Raw genomic sequence first — 22,988 nt, forward strand, 5'->3', positions numbered from 1 at the left:
ATTGGATCAAACGATGATTGAAGTGGGGCTTTAAGCTGGACAGGGACATTGTGAGTTTTTTTCTTTTTTGGTTTGACCCAGAATTTTGTCAATGTAAAAATGTGCCATGACTTAAAGTATAAAACTACCTTAGTTTGAGTGACAGGGAACCTGAATGCTTCAGCATGTCAAGTAAATTTCGGAGGATTCCATGCTTCCAATTTTATTGGCACAGTAGGGGACTGACCCTCCCTGTTCATACATGTCTGCACACCAATGCTGGGTCCATACAGACAATAAGGGTTTACAATGGAAGAGCTTGACTGGCCCACAGAAAAGCATTTGAAATGTATCTGAATGAAGATTCTAAGTTGCGTCTTCTCGTCCAACATCAGGTTTTGGCTTCAAATGTTCTTCTGGAAGAATATTCTGGCATTCCCATTAACACACTCCTAAACTTAGGAAAACTTTCCAAAGTTTAATGTGTTGAAGTAGTTATAGCTGCAAAGGTTGGTTTACTTGTGGGATGTGACTTAAGTTCATGTGGGTCTGAAAGCAGATGACTCAATACCACTGCAATATAGTGAACATTAATTCAAACTGGGGGAAGCTAAAACAAAGTTTTACTTAATACTGCTGTTTACCTGGTGTGTTGCCTCATTGAGGAACGTGAAAAGTCGATCTGAACTAAAGTATTTTTGAAAACAGCTTTGATATAAAAGGATAAAATTTAAGAAAGCTCATAACTAACAGGGTCCGGGAAATAAGCCTTGGCTTCACCCGACACCTTTTTCGGTTAATTTTGTTCAATGTTTATGTTGTTCAATGTTTATGTTGACATTGTTCAGTGTCGATGCTTATGTTGATGTTTTAAGTTTGTGTGTCTAACATAACCGAAATAAATGTCTCTCTCTATATATGAGGAGGAGGTTAAAAAAACTAACAATGCATTAACTGTGGTTGAAAAAAAAATGTTAGTATTTGAAGAAGTTGTTTCTACATACAGTAGTTTAGTTTAAATGCGTACGTCTAAGAATGTTCTTTGAGGGTTACTCAATCAGTTTGTCTCCAAAGTTGCCTGGTTGCTCCAAACCTCCACTGCCAAATTAGGTGCTCCGCACACACCAGACAGGGATGAAGTGGAGTCTCATGGTTCCATCAATCTTAATAGAGTATTAATAGAGGTGTGAGGCACCAGCGGTGCATCCCTGTGGCATTTTGATCAGAATGTGCCCTTCAGGTTTTCCTTCAAAAAATGAGCTGACCTGACGATCATGGTTATTTTTGTAAAACTGAAGAATACAATGCTGTTATGCTTTGTTACACTTTTGGCTCACTGGCTGTGTAGTTCATTTATGAGACATTTCTTCATAATATTGTTTTTAGGTAAAAAATGTATTTTTACTTAATGTAAATAAAAAAAAATTCTCTCAGTATTTGAAGTTGATGTATTGTAGTAACTCTTCAATGAAAACATGAGTTAAGTTCTTATTTTGTAATAAGGTTGTCTTCAAGTAGAACCTTTTTCCCACCCAGTTAGAACCAGTGATGTTTTTCTGACATCTACTCAAACATTGCTTGTCAAAGGCTTTTTGGGAAATAACTGCATCTTGCACTTGTTCCCACACTCTTGCAGTTTTCTCAGGTCTGGTTTCAGCCTCTGCCTACAGCCTTTAGATCTCTTTCCTGCTTTAGAGAGCAGACACAAAAAGACTTTTGTGGAAACTTCTGTGACAAATCATTTCGATTTCATACACTCCGCTTGAATTACATTCATCTTTTCTTCATCTCTCGTCTTAGCAGAGAAGGCTGCTCGGATGTGCCGTTGTGTCACAGCTCCTGGACAGTTTGGAATGTTGCACACTGAATGCAAATAATCACTTCCTCGCATGGTGTGACCATCATTGGTGTTTCATTTACAGATAATGAGAACATTTTCTTTCAGTACTGTCACGCTTATTGTATCTTAGTTGAAGCTGTAAAAAAAAAAAAAAAAACAGAACTGAAATTGTACAAACTTTCGGCTTTAATAAAGAAGTTTTACAACTTTTTTGCTTATCAAGTTCTTTTTTTCTTCTGAAAATAAGACTCACCCTTTCAGTTCTAATACTTTCTTTTCAATAAACCCATCAGTGTTTTTACCTTTTGGAGTCCAAGTCCAATTGTTTCTTTTTGTAATGGCTTTTATCGATTCTTTAAAGCATAAAAGTTTTTTTTTTTTAAAAAAGGTAAAAGAAAGAGACAAAATAATACCAACTTGAAGAAAAAAAGACTTGAATATCACACAATGAATGCTTCTTTTATATTTGATAACCGACTGTACCCAGCAATGAAATTCTTAACCAGAACAGTTACCAGTCCTGAAATCCAAGCTTCCTTTTTAGATTTGTTGAACTGAAACAACATCTGAGACTAGGTGATATGGGTTTTGTTCTCAGGCATATCCTTATGTTCTATAAATGATTGCAGAGTTGTACAGTTTATTCATAAGCTGGATGTTCTTAATAAGCATCACTATGGGTTAAAGGAATTGTAGTCTGGCAATAGAATAATAAAAATGTTTGTGTTAAAATTGATTTGAAAAAAAAAAACATTGTTGAAGCTTTCTTTTAAATAAAAAGTTTTTCCTTTTATTCCTTTCTCCCTTTCATGTGCTAGTTTTGCGTCCCTGTCTGCTTGTTTAAGCCGTTAAAGATGGTGAAGCCAGACATTCATACTCTGGCCCACCACCTGAAGCAGGAGCGGCTATATGTGATGTCTGAGAAGCAGCTGATTCAGAGGCTCAACAATGATGTACTGAAGACGGCTGAGAGGCTGTACCGGGCCGCGTGGATCGCCAAGCAGCAGAGGATCAACCTCGACCGTCTCATTCTCACCAGGTCAGACTTCAATCCCTCTGCTCCTCCTGATGGTAATGATAATGAACACATTTGAGGTAAAGACTCAAAGGGGGGTGACGGGTAGTAGGGGTGGGCTTCTCCTCACCAACAAAAACCGCATAATCGTAAGTAAAAGGCCACTGAGAATGCTTTTACAATAGCTCAAAAGGTGTTAAGAGTGGGACTTTAAATGTCGAAGATTAGACCTAATAGAATAATTTGGAACTTTTATAAAAGTAAGAATATCATGGATGATGACAATTGGCCCTTAATCAATATTAGATGCTCACTGTAGTTCCAATCAAAGAATTCAAATCGAAGGTTTGCACCTCTTCCAGGACCTGACAAACGAAGGCGGCTGCTGGTACAGAAGATTTTCTGTGATGCACACTTATAATTAAACCTCTGTTTGTAGTGCGGAGGCCTCCCCGGCAGAGTGTTGCCAACATGCCAAAATGCTGGAAGATACACAGTTCGTCGATGGCTACAAGACCCTGGGTTTCCAGGAAACGATCTATGGGGAGTTCCTGGCCAGGTTGAGGGAGAATCCCAGACTGGTTGCATCCTGCCTGGTGGCAGGAGAGAGATTGAACCAGGAGCCCACCCAAGGTGTCATTCATACAGTCTTTACAGCTCTTTATGGCAACTGCATCATGCAGGAGGATGAGAGCTACTTACTTCAGGTTAGTTCTTGACATTCATCGCAGAAATATTCATTTAAGTAACATATTGGTTTTAAATATGATTTCATAACTTTTATTGTGTGGCTCACTCCCAGGTGCTAAGATACCTGATAGAGTTTGAGTTGAAGGAGAGTGACAACCCTCGGCGTTTGCTCCGGCGTGGAACCTGTGCCTTCAGCATCCTGTTCAAGCTCTTTTCTGAGGGTCTTTACTCAGCCAAGCTCTTCCTCACCGCCACCCTTCATGAACCTATTATGCAACTGCTGGTGGAGGATGAGGACCACCTGGAGACTGACCCATCCAAGGTGGTGGAGGGCCTCACTCCTGCCCAGCGGGAACGCTTTGGAGAGAAAGGATCTGAAGGTTACAAGCAAAGGGTGCAGGCCGCCGTTGAAGCCAACGAAGCCAAACTGGTTGCTCTTGTGAACAAGTTTATCGGTTACTTGAAGCAAAACACCTACTGCTTTCCTCACAGCCTGCGCTGGATCGTGTCCCAAATGTACAAGACTTTGTCATGTGTGGAGAGCCTTGAAGTGGGTGAGGTGCGCACCATGTGCACAGACCTGCTGTTGACCTGCTTCATTTGCCCAGCTATAGTCAACCCGGAGCAATATGGCATTATCTCAGATGCACCCATCAACGAGGTCGCCCGCTTTAATCTGATGCAGGCAAGTCATGCAGAGTGTTTGAATGTGTTAAGTTTGAATTTTAAGCCTGTAAAATGTTGACTGGTGTTGCTTGTCTTTTCTGCAGGTGGGTCAGCTTTTGCAGAAACTGGCCATGGCTGATGACGATGCAGACCCAAGGAGGAAAAGCACCATGTCTAAGTTTGATAAGGTGCGTTTGTCATTGACTTAAAATCTGTGCAATTCAAGCTTAAGCCCCTAATGCTGAAGATGCCTGCTCTGGTTTTCTGATCGGCAGAGTTGTGTTGCTGCTTTTTTGGATGTGGTGATTGGAGGACGAGCGGTTGAGACTCCTCCCATGTCTGCCATGAATCTTCTCGAAGGCCTGAGTAGGACCGCCGTCTACGTAACTCATAATCAACTACTTGCACTGGTACGCAGGATACTTTGGTAACAACAGGCTAAGCTTTTGCATTGGGATCTCTGGTTGTCTTTGTAGAAATAGCTGTTTGACATTTTACACCATTTAATCCGCTGTGGGGTTTTTTTCCTTTCACCACAGGACTAATAATTAAACCACATCCTCTTTAGATCTTTTTAATATCTTGGCATTTAGGCCTTTTGCATATGCTTCAAAAGGACTTTGTATTTCTCTCCAGAGGCATTTTACCTTCTGCTAAATGGGCTTTCAGAGTTTCTGGTGGTAGTAGTAAGCTAATGGAGCCGTGATTTTCTTTTTTTTAACTTTTGAAGTAAACCACCATGAAACAAATTGCTGCAGTTTCCAGCATTACAAAGGAACCTTTAATAAATAAGTTATTTTATTTATTGCACAACTGTCCACAAACACTTGAAGAAGCCGTCAAACAGGAAGAGAAATGTTTGGCTAAGAATCTTTCTTTAATGTATGATGGATATGTGCCTGTTTGCTTATGGCACATGTGTTGAACTGAAGGCCCGCATGTCATTTTATGTGGCCCACGAGAGCATAAAAGTTTTTAATTTCTTGAAATGAAAAATAAAAATTGGTGTGTATTTATTCATATCTAGAGGGAATTGGACTTGAAATATGGGATTGGACAACTATACATTAGGACTTAAACACTATCCATCGGGGTGTAACGATACACGTAGTTGAACCAAACCGTTTTGGTACGGCAGTTTCGGTTCGGTGCTCAGAGTGCAGGTTTTCAGAAGAATACTCAGAAATATGTGAACGGATCAGAATACTGCTCTGGGGTTGTTTTTTGTGAGTAATTAAAATTGTAGTACACTGTAAAGCTCAAAAAGTTGAATTAGCATGATATATAGGCCCTTTTTAAAGCGAGTTCTTGTGTTTGTTCTCCCTTTTTTTTTTTTTTTTCTCAACTTAAGGTTACATTGAAGGTAACATGTAATTTGTCAGATAAAGCCAACACACAAGAGAAAAGTAGCGAGACATTACACGTGATTGTTGCAAAGCAACTGCAGACACAGCAGAAACGGCTAGAGAAAAGGCTTACGCTTGAACTTGGCTTTGTGGCCCTAATCTGACCTGACAGAATATGTTTTGAAATTGTGAAGCTCATGCATCACTTCTTTTTCCGGCTCCCTTGGTGGTATTTTTTTTTCTTATTTTTCCAAAAGTTTAAGGTCAGAGGCAAGTTAGGAAAAGACACAACCTTAGCTTAAAACTTTACTTGTTATAACTTCTTTACATTTTTAGCTGTTTTTTATTTAAGGACTCACTTAGTTAAAAATTGGGTTTTTGGTGTTCTTAACATGTTCTTGTGGTATTTATGTGATGACGGAGGACGTATATTAGGAAAATTGAGCTTAAATTTGCATCTCTGAGTATTTCTTTATTCAAATCATTGTGAATCATTTTTGTTGCTCTGGTAATGTTCGGTTGGGGGGTGTGGGGGCCTGTAGGCTAGCGGTAGGCTAGTGTAAACAAAGGGAAGATAAGTGTGGGCAGGCTTACACCACCCCAACGGTCCCGCCCACAACTCTGAGGCAAATTTCTGATGAACTATTGCCGCTTTGCAGAAACACCAGACAATACAGGTTTTTTATTTTTTATATTGCCTAAAAACGGCACAATCATAATTAAAATGTCACTGGGAGCACTTTTACAATAGATCAAAGGATGATCGGATGATGTTAAAATGCTTTGTTCATTCTGTGCAGGTGGACTTTGTTCGGGCTGTCATAGGTGGGGACCACCTTCACGAAGAGGAGCAAATGGCACTGGAGACCATGCTGGCTAACGTACCCCAGTCTAGAGCCACAAAGAGCAACAGTCTGGAGCTAACTCCCTCCAACACACCTCAGCTTTCTCCAGCTACCACTCCTGCCAACAAGAAGAACAGACTACCTATAGGTATCTTCATCTCTCAACCAACGGCTATTTGCTGATCACTAGATTCTTTTCACCGAAGCATCTCACAATAAATTCTATATTTGTAGGATCTTAAAGGGAAAATCGTTTAACTTTTAATAAACAAGGCTTTGTACGATTTGTGTGATTTTTTTTTTTTTTTTTTTCTGCTTAATAAGAGGAACTGTAAACAAGAGCTGGGAAGTGAAAGCTGGTGAAGTCTGTGTTTTACAGGAACCTAATGAGTTCTTTCTCAGCTTGTTATGAAGATAATTAGCGTGGTATGGATTGAGGTTCAATTACAAAAATGACAGCCAATTAAATCGCCAAATATAAATGAACTCATTTTAATTGGAATGGATGGAAAATATCCACAGTAAACCTTCGTTAGCATTTTACAGAACAAATGATACTGTGGCACATTTCTTAATTAGAAAACCTACTGCTTTTGTTTGGTCCTTTGAAATGTGACATTTACCTACAGAATATGTGTGACCCTACTCTGAATTCTGAGATATATTGTTTTATTCTTTTTCCAACTCCCTGCTTTGTCCCTCTCCTTTCCCTTTGTGCTGCCATTGAATGACCAGGACAACATTTAGCAGCTATAACATCTTGGGACCCCACAGCCACCAATCTGTGTGCTCACATTCCATTAGTAACCCCTTTTGGTGGGTAATCTATCAGTTATGTTTGAGCTGGAGAGAACTTAACCCTCGCCTGTGTTGCTTCATCCAGCTTTGACTTAAGAAACATTCATCAGGCATTAATTTGTTGTCCAATCTGCACTGTAACCATTGCACCATTATTTTGAAAGTGCTTCACTAGTTCTGCTTGGTCTTCTCGTTGTTGGCTCTTCAAAAGACACTAAATGCTTTTCCACTTTTTTCCCCTTCTTTTCTTTTTTGATATTGCAATTAAAGTGTTACCAATAGAATGGTGGCAATAGAAGACTATACCAAAAAAAAGAACCATCTATTTTCCATTTTCATTCACTGGGATTTTTCTTTAAGCAATAGCAAAGGTGTTTTTTTTAATTACACATTTGTTCAAATGTATACTGTAAAAGAGAAAAGTAGAAATAATTTCGATGGACTCAGAAACTTCCAATAACTTTAATTGATTTTAGGCCATTTCAAATTTCTTTCTGGTTTCTTTAAAAATAGTTTGATACTCAAACCTGCTGGTTGATACTATTTCTGCTTTGTTCACAGAACCTGGAATTTAATTCATTCAAACCATTTTGGTCCTTGATTCAGAAAAAAACTCATTGATACAACATTTTACTCCAAATTAAACTTGAAATGTTATTGCTTCTTAACTTTATTTGCCTTACATGACCTTCTAAAGCTCTGCTATTTTTAAACGCCACAAAGGGCAACAGTAAACTTTTCAGACTAAAGTGTCACTTCTGTTCTATACAAAAGTCACTTTGGTCTGTATGAAGGCTTGAGTTCTGTAAACAATCGAATTCAGTTGAGGTAAAAATGCTTTTAAGAACTACTATTTTAGTTTTGCTACTAACTGCTGTTTAACATTCAGAAACTAGAAGGAATTTTAGGTCTGTTGGTATAAATTAATTGAATAGGCTCAACCTTTTGTCATACCAGTGTGAAGTTTCGTTGATGTGTTTTTCTCATAGTTTTTTTAAACAAAAACATTATTTTATCCAATACTGTGCATTGCAAAAAGCGGCACATTGGTATGACATTCTTTTTGGAAGTGTGTTTTTGTTTTGTTTTGTGTGTTTTAGATTCTGGCTTGTTCTGTTCCATCTCAGAAAATTTTACTGCTTGTTTTATAGATTTAGATAATTACAAAGCAAATTGTTGTGACTTTTGAATAAAAAAACTTTTATTTTATATTTTCTTTAACCAACAAGCGAGTGCTCGAAGCCGCAGCCGTACCAACATAGCCCAGGAGGGGGAGGCAGAGGCCAGCTCCCAAGAGTCTATACAAGAGCTGATGCCAGAGGAGGTGCTGGTAATTTCTCTGGGCTCTGGCCCTCTGACTGTCCCTGGGATGATGTCAGAGAATGAGGTAATGTGACTTGAATTAATGCGCTCATTTGCAGGGAGATGATGATGATGATGTGATAAATTCTGAGTAATATTATTTCCTGTCATTGAAGCGAGCAAGTTTTTTTTCCATTCATGTCATGCATTTTATAGCTCTTATGCTAACTGCCAATACTATATTTCTTAGCAAAAAAAACAAAAATGGCTTTAACAGATGCAAGAATGAGTCACGTTAAATCAAGATCACAGATGAAGTCGTTTTTTTTCTCACGCAGGTTCTTTTTTTTTCACTCTGCTGCTTTTTTAGGTTTTAAACATGCAAATGGCTTACGGGACCCAAGGAGAGGGTCATGCTGATGAAGCTAAGCATCATGGGAAACCAGATAAAACCTTGCGATTTTCTCTCTGCAGTGATAACTTAGAGGGAATCTCTGAAGGTGGGTCTGCCTCATGGACAACATAACAGAAAATAAATTGAGTTTATTAGTGTTGTTTGTTTAGTTAGTTAGAACTGTCTTATGGTGTAATTTAGATTACCTATTAAGTCAGAATTTGATGTAAAATTTTCTGAAAATTATATTTCATATTCTTCATTCTCTTGTAATATTTACCACAGGCCCTTCCAATCGTTCCAATTCTGTGTCATCTTTGGACCCGGAAGTTGAGTCTATTTCTGATTCCGGAGCCGGACCGTCGGGGAGCAACGGTGTCGAGGCTCTGCAGCTTTTAGAGCACGAACAAGGTGTGTTTTTGAATGTGTAAATGTTTGCTTCAACTTTGCTCAAATTTGCATAAATGTCAAAAGACAATTTGAAAAGAAGTGAAAACTTTGCATCCTCGGTCCAACTCTAAAACTGCATTTCTCCTTCAGCGACCACCCAGGACAACCTGGATGACAAACTACGCAAGTTCGAGATCAGAGATATGATGGGCCTGACAGACGACCGTGACATCTCTGAGACGGTCAGTGAAACTTGGAGCACCGATGTCCTGGGCAGTGACTTTGACCCAAACATGGATGAGGACCGACTGCAGGAAATGCCAGGTGCCTCCCAGATCCTTTTATTCCCATAACCTAAGTCAGCCTTTTTCTTTGGCAGAGGAGGTATTGGGAAATGTCATCACCTTGTGGTGCTTATATGAAATAGCATCAAAGGTCACTTGTTTGCTTTTAGCTCTTACAAAGACGTGGAGCACATGTGAATGTTCACAAGAAGACAAATGATTATTTTATTGTCATTTTTTTTAATTTTATGATTATTTTTGTCATTTTGTTGAAGGTATTTAATTCGTTTACTTGGGTACAATGATCAGTTGACGGGAAGTTGGGATGATTTTTACTAATTTAGATAAAAACTAGATGGCATATTTGTTGAAAAGCTCAAGCGAACTCCACACTATTGGGCCTTATAGGTCCAAACAACCATTAGTTATTGTCGGTCTTATTGTCATTAACACCGGCCCACTCGGCTTGTTACAGTAGGTCTCTTTTGTACTGTACTTGAGATCAAACACAGATCTAGATGAAAGTTGTATTTTTTTTGTTTCTTCATGCATTTTTAGCTACTACCCACAATGCATTTGTCTTTACTTCTAAAAAAAAAAAACAATATATCAACCTTTTTTAAGATTATCCCCATATAGCCAGTGTCTAATATATAGTGTAAGTTCCTTTTACGTGGTTCATTTGCTGTGAAAGCAGCCGTAGACGGAGTATAAGTCTGCTTTCTGACCCTTCCTGTCTCCTCTCTGCCTCACTGTTTTTGTTGCCATTCTTTGGCCTGCTTTCGCTCTGCCTCTTTGCGCTGACATTCACTCAGTCCCTGCAGTCTTATTGACCTTGGTTCCTTCTCATTTGCATTCACCATTTTTCATTCTTCGGAATATGGTATTGGGGGACTTTTCCATCATTAAGTGAATTTACAGTGATTTCCTTATGTGTTTTCTCCAAGGGATTGGGTTATGAGATGCACATTAAATATCCATTAATACCTCATTATCCCACTGATAAGATTACCATGATAATGAGGCAGAAATTCTAATTGTTTCACTTCTTGTTGTGCCACTCATTTAATCATCCACCTGAAAGACAAATACCCTGCGCCCCTACCTTGAAGACTGTAAACATGGACAGCGGGATAAAGCTTTCCCACCAACAATGAGAGCACTGGCTTGCCAAGTGCAGTGCTCACTGTTGCCGGGGTGCTGGCATCAATGTTGGCTGATGGCACGCGTGTGCCATGAAGTGGAAGCCGCGCACACCAGGGAGGGCTGCTACCACTGGTTGACATTTTGGTCGTGAGCCTTAGACGCCAACTCCCCCTCACACCTGCTCGCTCTGCTCCCGTCGCCTCTGCATTCTTCTGCCTTGTTAAGCCCCCACTTCCCAAACGGAGATGGAGGGACAGCACTGAGCACTTGTACTAAGCAGTAATTTGGCTGTGAGTTATGCAGGGCTAAATAAGCTGGGCAAAGTCACGGCCCTGGAGGCTACTTCAAGATGAGGCGCCGTCATTAACCTCTGGCCTTTGGCACGATTATGCACGTGCATTTAGGTCCCAGCATGAAAATCACACAATCTTCTGGTGTAACGGTGTGTCTGGATCACTCCTTGCGGTTCATTTTTGCTCATGTCACACCATTTCTGTGTTTTGTCTGTTTGGGATGATTGACCCAGATGGCATGCATGCTTAACAGTGGTGAGGGCAATACACGGAATTAGTGAGATGTATCCTGAATTCTACCATTTAGAATTCCAGCAAAGGACTACCAAAGCTGACCATAGTTGCCTATAATGTGCACCTAAGCATCCTCGTGGAGTCAGATCTGAGTGCAAAAAGTGAAATGTTTAACTCAGCTTGGACTTTTAACATGATGAAATGATGTTCTATGTAAAAGATTTCAAATGTTTTAAGTTTTACTAGTAGGAGTTCATTTTTTTGTCTTTAGAGTAAATTATTTTTTTTAGTATGCTAATGTAATTTGTAGTTGTCATTACATATGCACTTTCTGGCACATAAATGCTGGATCAAATAATAAAAAAATAAAAAATTAAACCATTCTTAAGGCTTGCTATAAATGTAAAACCAGAATGTTTTGTTGCCATAAAACTGTACACTGTGAATTCCGAACAATGAGGATGGTGTTTCTAAAGGAGGCTACCGGCCTGTTCTTCCTTTGTTCTTTGGACCAGCGGCAGAGAACATGCTTGGCAGCCTGCTGTGTCTTCCTGGCTCAGGCTCAGTTCTGCTGGACCCTTATGGATCCACCATCTCCGAGACCACGAGTGAAGCCTGGAGCGTGGAGGTCCTTCCCAGCGACTCAGGTAGGTGATCGGGTTCATGTTGCATTTTGATTCTACGCTTGATTAAAATTCCTGCGACGCACTCCGACGTGCATCTGAACATTTACACATCCATGTGTAGGTTTTGTCTGCATAGTGGGGGATGGGACAGCAGGTGCACCTGTGCTGCATTCCATACACAAAAATGTGTGCATACATCTGTCATCATATTTGCGTGCACTTGCCTGTCTTTCAGGGCAGATCTGCCCGTGCCAGTAAGAGGCAGCTAAGGGTTTCCTTAGAGGGACCACCAGGTGTGTTTGCACCTGTGACAGAGCAGTGAAAAGAGGAAACACAAGGACAGCAGCTGTCCTCGTTTACATGCAGCCTATAGAGTGTCAGTTCTTAAGCTGATTTGAGACCAGTACACCAAAAAAGGTTCATCAGTTATACTATTGTTCAGGTGTGCGTGCCTTTTTTAAACTTTAACATTTACATCTAATCTATTCTTGCAAATAGTGTACACAAAGGCTTGCAAAAGGCAATGAAAACCAATAGCTTTTCTTTAATAAACAGTGTTAAGTGTTTTCTTAAAAAATTAAGCTTGTTGTGTTAATTGAAGTAGTGCTCTGTTTCACTGTGTGCAGAAATGACATGCTTGGGTGTCTTTCTTTTTGTTTCGTTTGCTTCCCCTGTTCTGCTCAATAATGGTGCAAATGCAGGCTTGCCTCAAGTAGAGAACTTGTTTCATGGCTAGGTAGCAGAAAACTACACTCTAAAGATCACTTCACCAACACATTATTACTAACGAGCATGCAAATGAGCTTTGCTGCTGGTGTGAAGCCTCTGGGTTTGACCCATAAGCTAGCCAAAGAATTAGAAGCTGCATCTTTATTGTTTGAATTACCAATTAAAATGCATGGATTTGTTTGCCTATGTGTGTACTTTGTTTCTTGATAATTACGATGTTTTTTCTTTTTTGTTTTCATCTCTAGAAGCTCCAGATCTGAAGCAGGAAGAGCGTCTGCAGGAGCTGGAGAGCTGCTCTGGTGTTGGCAGTACCTCAGATGACACTGAGGTCAGAGAAGTGAGTTCTAGACCCAGCACCCCAGGCCTCAGTGTTGTTTCAGGTAAGAATCACACCCATGTACAACATCCGTTTTCTAATTTCTCTAACTAGTTATGTATCAGAAACAAGCTCAAACTTATCTGCCCATCTTTGACCTTTCTAGTACATTCTGTCTTTTGGAAAGTTGTGAATATAGTTGTGAAAACATATACTTTAGATTCAGTTGTCCTTGTTTTTGTGTGGAGCAATCGTTTTTTGGTGAAAGTTTTTGACCTGCACGGTGGCAACGGTTGGGTTTTGGCTTTACACAGAGGTTAATGCTGGTTGTGTTGTCCGTGGGCTCAGGTGGACATACTATGCTGACATGCATAAAGTACTATCTTACATTAAGAAGCCAGCGGTGACATTCCTGGCTCAGCTACAACAGTCTCTAGAGATTCAGCCGATTGATAGTCCGCTGTGACGATCATTCTTATCTAGGATGTTCTTTTAACCCATGGGAGCTTGCATTACCACTTTAAAGATCCCAGTGGGCTCCCACCTGAGAGTGACCATATAGCATAGTCTGAAGAGAGAAATATCCTCTTTTGTCTCAGAATAATTTGCCCATTCAGGTGTTTTTTTTTTTCTCTCCTTTGGGCAGTTGCCAGACTCAAACGTTTCTCAGCAGAGGTGATATAGTTTTGTCCTGAATTTTAGCATGACTGAAGTTTTTCTGTGGGGGCAACAGGAATCAGTGCAACCTCGGAAGAAATCCCCAACAAGATCGAGGATCTGCGGTCAGAATGCAGCTCCGATTTCGGAGGGAAGGATTCTGTGACGAGTCCAGATGGGGAGGAGTCGAGTCACGGTAGGAGACTGTCACATCTCAACAAGGCTGGCTGAGCTTTCACTGGATCATAGATCTGATCAAACAACTTTTCATTGGTTGCCGTCACTTTCACAGCTGCTGCAAAACGAACTTTTAAAATATTTTAAGATTTTTACTTGTAGATGAGTGCTTTTTTGTATTTGTCCTCTAGGAAAGCAGACCTTAGTTTGTCCAGTATATGTATATATTGGCTTGCAATTTAGCCAACAGCACTAAATATCAGAATCAGAATCTTTCTTATCATTATGCAATGCACAACAAAATTGTTTTCAGGAGCTCTTTTTTAATAAATAATTAAATAATTGCCCATAGAAATTTAAGTGCTGCCATTTATAAATTTCTATTTACAAATGTCTATTGTTCTTTTTTTGCAGGAGGCCATCATTTGACATCTCCACCATCACAGCCAGATTCCTTACTTGCCATGTTTGACCCCCTCTCCACTGGTGAATGTAAATAGTTTTTGTCACTTTGTGTGACTCTATACCACTGTTGTAAAACATTAACTAGAAACCATCTAACAGTACTTGCAGGACATTATTTTGAAAGTAAATGCCACTTGCTCTTCGCTCTCTTGGAATCCCAAATTCTTCCCAGCAGTCCTTTTTATTCCTCCTTTTGTGCATGTTTTTTGCAGTGCAGGTAAATATTTAAGAGGGGAATGGTACTGGCTGCGAGTCTGTGACAAGGTGAAAGGATGACAGGTTGAGAGACCTCACCCCAGGGTCTTTGGCACTTTTCTCTTGTCCCACTGTGCTCATGGCACGAGGCTGCCATTGGAAGCTTTTCAGGAGAGAGTCTACCCTTGGAACAGGTGGCCTACCCACACCTAGGGCTCATATCCCACCAGCATCTCTCTTTAACTCCCTCCCCTCATTGAGGACCCCCCCCCCCCACTATTTTTATGTTTGGAGTTACTTCTTTAGACCAAGCAAATGTTTGTACTTTATTAAGTGATAAATTAAAAAATTCTATCAAACAATAAAAAACTTTGAAGTGGTGAGTAAGATGAAGAAGAGTATTTACTGAACACTTAATCTTAACAGAGGTGGATGCTTGAAAGGTTCCTTTGTGCTGTGTTCCTGCAGGCTCCTCCACCGGCACAATAGTTAGACCCAAAGTGCATTATGTGCGGCCTCCTCACCCTCCTCCTGATCCTCCCATCCCTGAAGCCAGTGCTGTGGCCCCAGAGATTCGCCATTCTCTTTTGAGTGAGCTGGAGCTCACCAAGCAGCGCCACTCTTTCCCTGACCGGCTGGTCCGCAGCCGCAGCTCCGACATCGTGTGTCCGGGCCGCCGGCCCACCAGCGACCCCGGCCTCAACAGGCGAGTGGCAGTCGAAGAGCGAGAACCTGGCGGGGCTTTTGTCTCATCGCCAAGCAAGGATTCTCTGAAAGTAGAGGTAAGAAGTCGTACACACAACACTGTTCTTCGGTTTGTAAACGGACCAAAAGAAATGAAATAGCATCAATGGTTTTTAAAAACTAAAATAGACTTTTAAAATCAATTTCTATCCCACTCAAAGGTAGAAGACAGGAAAGACAGTGACGATGAGAAGTCTGATCGCAACAGACCGTGGTGGAAGAAACGTTTCGTCTCCGCCATTCCCAAAGGTATATAATCCCCTCTTTTCCGGATTGCCTTTTTTCTTTGTTTTCAATGGAAACAAACAGATATATGAATTTGTTCTCTTTAAAAAAGGATCTTTGTTGTCCAGTCCAGTCCAGTCCTTTTCCTCACAGTTCTCAGGAGCCACTCATTTATTCAGACTTTTCAGAGCTAATAAGTCATCAGAGAGGCATTAGTTGTGTAGATGGTTGGGCTGTAGCCCTCCCAGTAGTGCTGTCAGCCAGCAGCTAATGGTCATTAAATAGCCCTCCATGTCATCAGCACTAACTGATGGCAGATCTGTTGTCGTAGGGCTTTTGTATAACCACCTCTTATATATCTGTGAAGAAAATAATGGCAGAACTCTTAAGTAAACAATGCATTGATTTAGTAAAGTATAAGACTTCATTCTAATGTCAAAGGTAAAGCCTGCACCCCCCTAATGTGTGCCAAACCACAGTCTGTTGTTTGTCCTGTTGCTCTGTACGGTCATGAGCAGCGAGTTGTCGCTCCGTGTGGCGACCTGTGCTTGAAAGGCCAACCCGTGTCTGTTGTGTTCCTCACAGTGCTGTATTGGACGGCTGAGAGCGATGCTCCAGGTAACGCTTCCATGTTGTCGCACTGAGCTAGCTTTTCTGCTGCAGCCGGCGGCTGCGCACCACGCTGCTTTGTAGCTGCTGCCTTAGACCCTGGAGACCTGTAGCGTGACATGATGTAGCTCCAGTTCACACGATCCCACTCCTCATCTATGCATCTGTTTAGCTACCCTTCACAATTGTTTTTTTGTTTGCACTAGTGTCATTCCACCTTATGCATAAAACAGAATATCAGTGTATAGATCCCTCACCCATTACCTTGTTCAGCCTGTGTATCTGCTTGTCCAGTTGGCACATTTTGTTAATCAGATAAACACAAAAAGGAAAATAAAGTTTTAATGAGCTTATTTTTTTTAAATGATATTCTGCTCCAAATCAAGGGTTTTTATTTTGCTTTTTTTTCCCTTACTTTGCTATGTTTTTAAAAGTAAAATGACATGTGAAAAGCAGTGGACCTCATCACATGTGTTTCCCACAGCTCCCATGGCAGCGTTTAGGAAAAGAGACAAACAGGAGAAGGATGATGTCCTACAAGGTCGGCAGCCTTTCGCCTCCTGCTCCTTTGATATGAGCTGATGGGTTTTATTTTAACACGATTGGTTTTTGTGTTTATTCTCAGACGAGCCACTGCCTAGACAGAGCACTCAACCCCAGGCAGCTGAAGACATTCTGGACAAATACAGGAATATTAAGAGGACAAGCCCCAGCGATGGAACTGCGGCAGGAGCGTCCTATGACGGCTCAGGAGGTCAGGGAGGAAAATTCTCATAAATGCAATCTGCGGCCACAGAACCCTTTTCATGCAGATTTTTCCTTTTCTTCATTTTTTAATGTTTGTACAGATATTTGTGTCGAAGACAGCGACTGTCCCAGAGAAGACGCTCTGCAGAACAATTCTGCCGATGACCTCCTGGATTCAGCTAGCCAGTCGGCACAACAACACGATTCCAAGTTCTCTTTCAGGTGTCTCCCTTAACATAACCAGCAAAAGTTTTTGGTCAAATTTTTGCCAAAAACCAATGGAAAGACTGTCATTTCTTAACTTTTTTTCTTGTTTTTTTCCCTCAGTGATGCAAAGAAAAAATTGAGGTTGGCTTTATGTTCGGCAGACTCTGTGGCTTTGCCTCTCCTGGCACCAGCAACCACACGCAACGGCCTGCCTGATCACATGGATCCTGAAGGTAGAAGCACTTTATGCAGACAATCATATTTCCTACAGGAGGTTGGTTGAAGTATGCACTTTAGACGAGACTGCAAGTGCTTTGTGAGTTTTCCAAAAGATACGGATATTAGGGCTGGGTTGGTAATATCGATTCATTGATCTGAATCTATCCAAGCTTGATTAATGAATCTATAAAAGTAGAGATCGATCTTTTCCGGTGACCTAATGCTACTGTTGTGAGATTTAGCGGGATCAGACTTTGAAACAATCATTGTGTACAACTGTAAAACTGCTAGACAGTTTACAAAATACAATCGGAAGGTTCATGGTACATTACTAATATGCTCCGATACATCTACAGGGTTATTTTAACAATAACAGCAGTCCAATAGCTTGATGCTAACGTATAATGGGATTTCCCATAGTATGGCTAACGCTCATTTAACCTAAACATATACTGCTGTCTAAATTCTAAATACTTTTGGGTATGAATAGTCTTAACTCTTTAAAGGAAACTGTTTTTAAAAGTAACCATCTGTGGTTTCACGCGCCGTCTTTTGCTCAAATCTTCTGGAATAAAGTGTAAAGCTATAGTGGAGCTCCCCCTAGTGGCCAAACTGAAACGTCCTCCAGGAGAGGCAGAACATTCATTTTAGTAACATGAGCCAGTTTCAAGGCTTTACAATGTTTATGATCTGCACATTTATGTTGTAGCTTCTCCGTTTGAGAAACCATGTAACATGTTAACTATGTGATTGGTTAGCTATTTCATTAATACATTTTACAGTATGTGAACTATATCAGATTAACATGAATATGTTCAAAATTGAATCGAATTGAATCAAGTGGATCGAAAGAATCGAAAAAATCGTGAATTGAATCAATCCAGGCTCTGGTGAGTGGAAATTATTGTTGATACCCAGCCCTAACCGAAATAAATAAATATAAAACCATTACATGTTTTAAAGTAGCAGGGTTGTACTGGTTTATTCTGGGTTAGTATGTGCCAGTTTTCCTTAGGATTGCCAAACTGGCTGGTCATTTGTAAGGAGGTCAAACCTGTTGGCCACAGTATTTTTCTGCAGAGCTACCCCGCCCTCCATCTCCGACATCCTCCTTTTCAGAAAATGAGATCGTCTGCTTCCTGAAGATCCAGCTCGCAGAAGCCATCAACCTTCAGGACAAGAACCAGATGGCTCAAATCCAGGAGACCACTCGCTGTGTTAGCCGCTTTGACGCTCGCACCTGCAGGAAGCTGCTGGCTGCTATTGCAGAAGATTACAGGTAAAACGGGAACAGAGGAAGAAAGTTCACTAAAGCCATCCACACACATAATTTTACTTAAAGGGCATTTCAGAGACCGCTCCATCGGGGTATAAAAGCAGAAGAAACGCTCATTCTTTTTGGTTCTTTTTGCAGGAAGCGGGCGCCCTACATAGCTTACCTCACCAGATGTCGTCAGGGCCTGCAGACCTCTCAGGCTCATTTGGAGAGGCTCCTTCAGAGGGTTCTGAGAGACAAAGAGGTGGCTAATCTCTACTTCACCACCGTCTGTGTCAGGCTTCTTCTTGAACACATGGAGTCAAAGATGCTCGACTTCATCAAAGGTATTGATTCTCTTTTCAGTATAAAACGAATCCTGGCTTCTTTATTTCCACTACTTTAAAACATTTTTTTCTTTGTGGCTCCAAACCAAAAGATTTTTACAAGATAAACTTAGGTTGGAAGATTTGATTTTAAACCCTGTCTGGTGCTGCAAGATCTATAAAGGAACTGTAATGACGCTGCATCAACGTGCACACACACACACACACACACACACACACACACACAAACGCGTGCTGTGTGAGGTTTAAATCTGTTATTTCTGTGCTCGACTGCAGCGTTCCAGGGGTGCACAGCAGCTGATGACAAGACGGCGGCAGTGGAGGATTTTCTGCGCTATTTGTACGGTGCCATGGCCCGTGATGCCATTTGGCAATATGCGAGCGAGGACCAGCTGCAGGATGCCCAGATGGCTATCGAGCGCAGCGTTATGAACCGCATCTTCAAACTGGCCTTCTACCCCAATCAGGATGGGGATATTCTCCGAGACCAGTGAGTCGCTCCGTTACTAACCCTGTCAACCAATCCGCTTCACCGAGAGACTTTTACATCATATTTTTACACCCAAGATTTGTTGGTTAGCATTTTCGAGCAATCAGACAAAATAATACATGGTATTGAACCTCCCAAGAATTGGTGTTTTTGGTGTTTAACATGCTTCTATGATCTGTAATTTTCTTACTGTCTGCTTGAACTGAGTTTGTTATCGTCACAGGCTTTTCTACGAACACATCCAGCGGCTCTCAAAGGTCGTCACAGCAAATCACAGAGCCCTTCAAATTCCAGAGGTATCACCTCAATGTTGTTGTTATTTTTTTCTATAAAGTAAGACAAGCAAATGTGCAGAAAGACCTCAGAAAGTTGCTAGGCTGTTAAACCGCTTTGCCTCTTAGGTTTACCTGAGGGAAGCTCCCTGGCCCTCTGCGCAGGCTGAGATCAAGTCCATCAATGCGTATAAGACTCCTCGAGACAAAGTGCAGTGCATTCTGCGTATGTGCTCCACCATCATGAACCTCCTGAGCCTGGCTAATGAAGACTCTGTCCCAGGAGCAGATGATTTTGTTCCTGTGCTTGTTTTTGTGCTCATTAGGGTAAGTTTTCAAACTGGATTTAGTGGTCATGATGTGACTTCTCTAAGACTTTTTCCACTTTCAGTTGTTGACGTCATGTCAATCAAGTTTATGAACAATCACCTGAAAGTTCTCACCTAATACCTTCATCATTGCATTGCAAACCGTCCCCCAGCCCCGCACATATATTTCCCGTATTTACGATTGTAATCTGTACTTTGTTGCGTGAGCTTCTTTAAGCGTCTAATGTGGGCCCATCCCCGCGTCTCCTCCCCTCCAGGCAAACCCGCCCTGCCTGCTGTCCACCGTGCAGTACATCAATAATTTCTACGCCAGCCGGCTGAGTGGGGAGGAGTGCTATTGGTGGATGCAGTTCACCGCAGCGGTGGAATTCATTAAGACCATCGATGATCGCAAGTGAAGCAGAACAGCCACCTGTATGGGCAGACTGCAGGAGAAGGAGCCGGGAGACTGGGAGACTTCCCAACCAACTGCTCCTTTTGCACAGCTTAAGAGGCCTGGCCCTCTGCCTGCTCTTTATTTGTATAGCTTGTACATAGTCAGAGACGTGGAAAGAAAAGCAAAATATATATAACTGTATGTATGTGAACAAGTTCCGGTTTTGCAAAACGCCTTTGAAGAAAAAAAAAAAACTTGGCATACATATTAAGCGTGAATCTGATTAGAATTTTATCATTTTGTCTTCTGAGTCCGTTTTGATTCTCAAGCTGTTAGGATTTTTATATATTCATAATTACCAACACAACATTAAATCACTGTAAGAGATAATCCTGTATAAAGGGACTAGACTTCATTGATGTGATTTACGAGCCTCCAATCAAATGAGAGTACAACACTTATTAAATAAGGGGATTTACAGTCAGAACTGCTGATGGGATTTAACTGCTTATAAACGCAGATCAACTCACAATGCTCCACGTTCTCTTATTGTATCATACAGTCGGGCAGCTTGTTTCACCAACTGTTTACTTCATCTAATTCCCAAACAAGCCTCAATTTGGATGTGGGGGCGTGCATATTTATATGAAGTGTATTTATTTCTGTCATTCTATTTAACACGCCTCTTTTTTTTTTTTTTTTTAAATGAAAATGCATATCATTCCCGTTCAAGATGGCACAGGCAAACAATGCTACAACGAGCTAGTTTGACGTTCTCGAGTTAGTAAAGGTAACTTAGCAGTGAGCAGGCAAGCAGAGAGCGCTGGTGGCATTTATGGGATATATTGATATAGTAGTGCCTTGGATGTGGGGCGCTCTGTATAGTTTGTTTGGAAAATCTAAGATTGGCATTATTTCCCCTCCACGCTCCAATGGGCAGACGGCATCTCTGCGAGGAAACTTTCATCCAGAAAAAAAACAAAGAGCCTGGGCGTCACCACATCTGGTCGTCACGGTTTTAGTCCCTTTAATTTAGCCAAACTGGAGCTCAAATCCCCTTTTGGTTTTCTAGATCCTACCTCAGAGTTGAAGCCAACGAGCTGGATTTCAGTTTGAGTAACTGTCAGGCAGGAGCTGACGGGGGTCTCTTTATTTATGACTAAAAAGGTCAAAACATTCATTTGAATCTGTCCAGCTGGTGTCCATGTTGTCTCCTTTATCTTTTAGTACCACTTTAGTCAGCATCAGATCCAGGAAATCATTTTTAGCTTCGCGACTCCTCAAGTTCAAAAAAGGGATTTGTATTTATGTGCACTTATTTTATTTTCCCCCCTTATAGTTTTGCCTTTTTTTTAATATAGTTTAAGCATTGTAGAAATGAGGAAAAAGTTTTTCATTTTTGTGCAGACGTGCCACATGTATTAGTTTCTCGACAAACCAGTAGTTGACCTGACGGCACAAAACGGAGGCCGGAAAAGCAAATAACCAACACGATCAACGTGTTACTGACCTGCAGCTTATGCTAGTGTGGTCAACGTATGTGTGGGTTTTGGTCAAGCGAGTGTGAATGAGATGTGAGTGTGATTGCTCGACCTCCCGCCTCCTCTTGCATAAAAACCACAAAAAAAAAAAAAAAAAAAAGTAATCCTCGCTCTCCCATAGTGTGTGTGCCACGAGCCAGTAACCTGCAAGAGGATGCATCTGTGATACACACATATCAAAAATCTATTTTGCACAAAACTGATGTATTTTCCTGGGATATTTGGAAGAAAAAAAAAGGGGGTTGGATGGGCATGTTGACATGTCCTTGCTTTGGCCTTGATCATTTCTTAACTGTTGTGATTTCACATGTTTTGACAGACGCAAACTGAAGCACCTCACTGTTGCTCTTCCAAGCATTAACGGGCATCATCACAAATGCTTTTCTAAATGTCCTTTCGCCATAGCTCAAGCCGGCGCGTGTGTGCATGTGCGGCGCACTTCCTCGTAAAGTCGGCGTAATCAGTTTGATGAGAAAACCATGCCCTGGAAAATTAAGTTGCAGGTTGCATCTTCTAGTATAATCAGGTTTATGTGATGTCACTTTAATAAGGAGTACGTTCTGGACAGATGTGATGGGATTATTCGGGCCTGGTTTGTGTGCGTCAGTGCATCCCGCAGCTTGATGATCACGGCAGTTACACATGATGCATTGAGGTATTGATGAAAACCAAGTTAGAAAAATCCATGTAATTGTGTGTCAGGAGTTGTAGTCTTAGGTGGGGGATTCGGTCTGTGTAGTGCTGCTCCCTGTGCAGTGGTGTCAAAATATAAAAAGAAAAAAGAAAAAAAAAACAACTTTTCGTCTAATTTTAATTATAAGCTTGCACAATTCTGACATACGGGAAAGTTTTTTGTCTTTACTGTAATTAATGCATTATGTATTTCTTCAAAAACAATAAAAGAAACAAATAACTTACCTTTTTTTTCTCATTTATTGGTGTTATTGTTTTTTAAATTCTTTTAGTTTTCTGTTTTAGGTAGCTGCAAAATAAAAAATAAAAAACTAACATTAGGTATGCATGAATAATGATTGTGGGCTTGGCTGGTTGATGCAGAAGCATCCTATTGAGAAGCCACAAATAGCAACCTCTCTGCAAACATTTCATTACAGCTGACAAGTGTTTCAGTGGATTGTAATTGGAGATATCCCCCTCATCTGAGAGCCCTCCGCACTTCACCAATTGCCTTCCAATACTCTTTCTTTTTTCATCATAAACTTGGTGGGGTGCTTTGTATCCC

General features: G+C 40.9%; 1 protein-coding gene across 7 annotated transcripts in view; it reads left to right on the forward strand.

Moving 5' to 3' along the window:
- gapvd1 (GTPase activating protein and VPS9 domains 1) overlaps positions 1-22,665 on the forward strand; it is a 28,645-nt gene extending 5,980 nt beyond the window's left edge. The window contains exons 2-29 of one of the 7 annotated variants that reach the window (XM_020706101.2): positions 2,638-2,858; positions 3,274-3,541; positions 3,637-4,209; positions 4,295-4,378; positions 4,466-4,600; positions 6,337-6,529; positions 7,117-7,197; positions 8,409-8,566; positions 8,852-8,981; positions 9,161-9,286; positions 9,416-9,589; positions 11,738-11,869; positions 12,823-12,957; positions 13,627-13,746; positions 14,142-14,213; positions 14,856-15,169; positions 15,293-15,380; positions 15,942-15,974; positions 16,450-16,506; positions 16,591-16,719; positions 16,814-16,934; positions 17,040-17,152; positions 18,258-18,417; positions 18,553-18,740; positions 19,017-19,230; positions 19,454-19,526; positions 19,632-19,829; positions 20,089-20,383. In XM_020706101.2, coding sequence (XP_020561760.1) covers positions 2,674-2,858; positions 3,274-3,541; positions 3,637-4,209; positions 4,295-4,378; positions 4,466-4,600; positions 6,337-6,529; positions 7,117-7,197; positions 8,409-8,566; positions 8,852-8,981; positions 9,161-9,286; positions 9,416-9,589; positions 11,738-11,869; positions 12,823-12,957; positions 13,627-13,746; positions 14,142-14,213; positions 14,856-15,169; positions 15,293-15,380; positions 15,942-15,974; positions 16,450-16,506; positions 16,591-16,719; positions 16,814-16,934; positions 17,040-17,152; positions 18,258-18,417; positions 18,553-18,740; positions 19,017-19,230; positions 19,454-19,526; positions 19,632-19,829; positions 20,089-20,229 — 4,395 coding nt within the window. In that variant the 5' untranslated portion in view covers positions 2,638-2,673 and the 3' untranslated portion in view covers positions 20,230-20,383. Of the gene's footprint in view, positions 1-2,637; positions 2,859-3,273; positions 3,542-3,636; positions 4,210-4,294; positions 4,379-4,465; positions 4,601-6,336; positions 6,530-7,116; positions 7,198-8,408; positions 8,567-8,851; positions 8,982-9,160; positions 9,287-9,415; positions 9,590-11,737; positions 11,870-12,822; positions 12,958-13,626; positions 13,747-14,141; positions 14,220-14,855; positions 15,170-15,292; positions 15,381-15,941; positions 15,975-16,449; positions 16,507-16,590; positions 16,720-16,813; positions 16,935-17,039; positions 17,153-18,257; positions 18,418-18,552; positions 18,741-19,016; positions 19,231-19,453; positions 19,527-19,631; positions 19,830-20,088 lie in introns of all 7 variants that reach the window. The other 6 variants (XM_020706100.2, XM_020706103.2, XM_020706102.2 and 3 more) reach the window with 6 other exon arrangements.
- The last annotated feature ends 323 nt before the right edge of the window (positions 22,666-22,988 follow it).

This window comes from Oryzias latipes, chromosome 9, assembly GCF_002234675.1.
Source record: "Oryzias latipes chromosome 9, ASM223467v1".
Classification (NCBI taxonomy): domain Eukaryota; kingdom Metazoa; phylum Chordata; class Actinopteri; order Beloniformes; family Adrianichthyidae; genus Oryzias; species Oryzias latipes.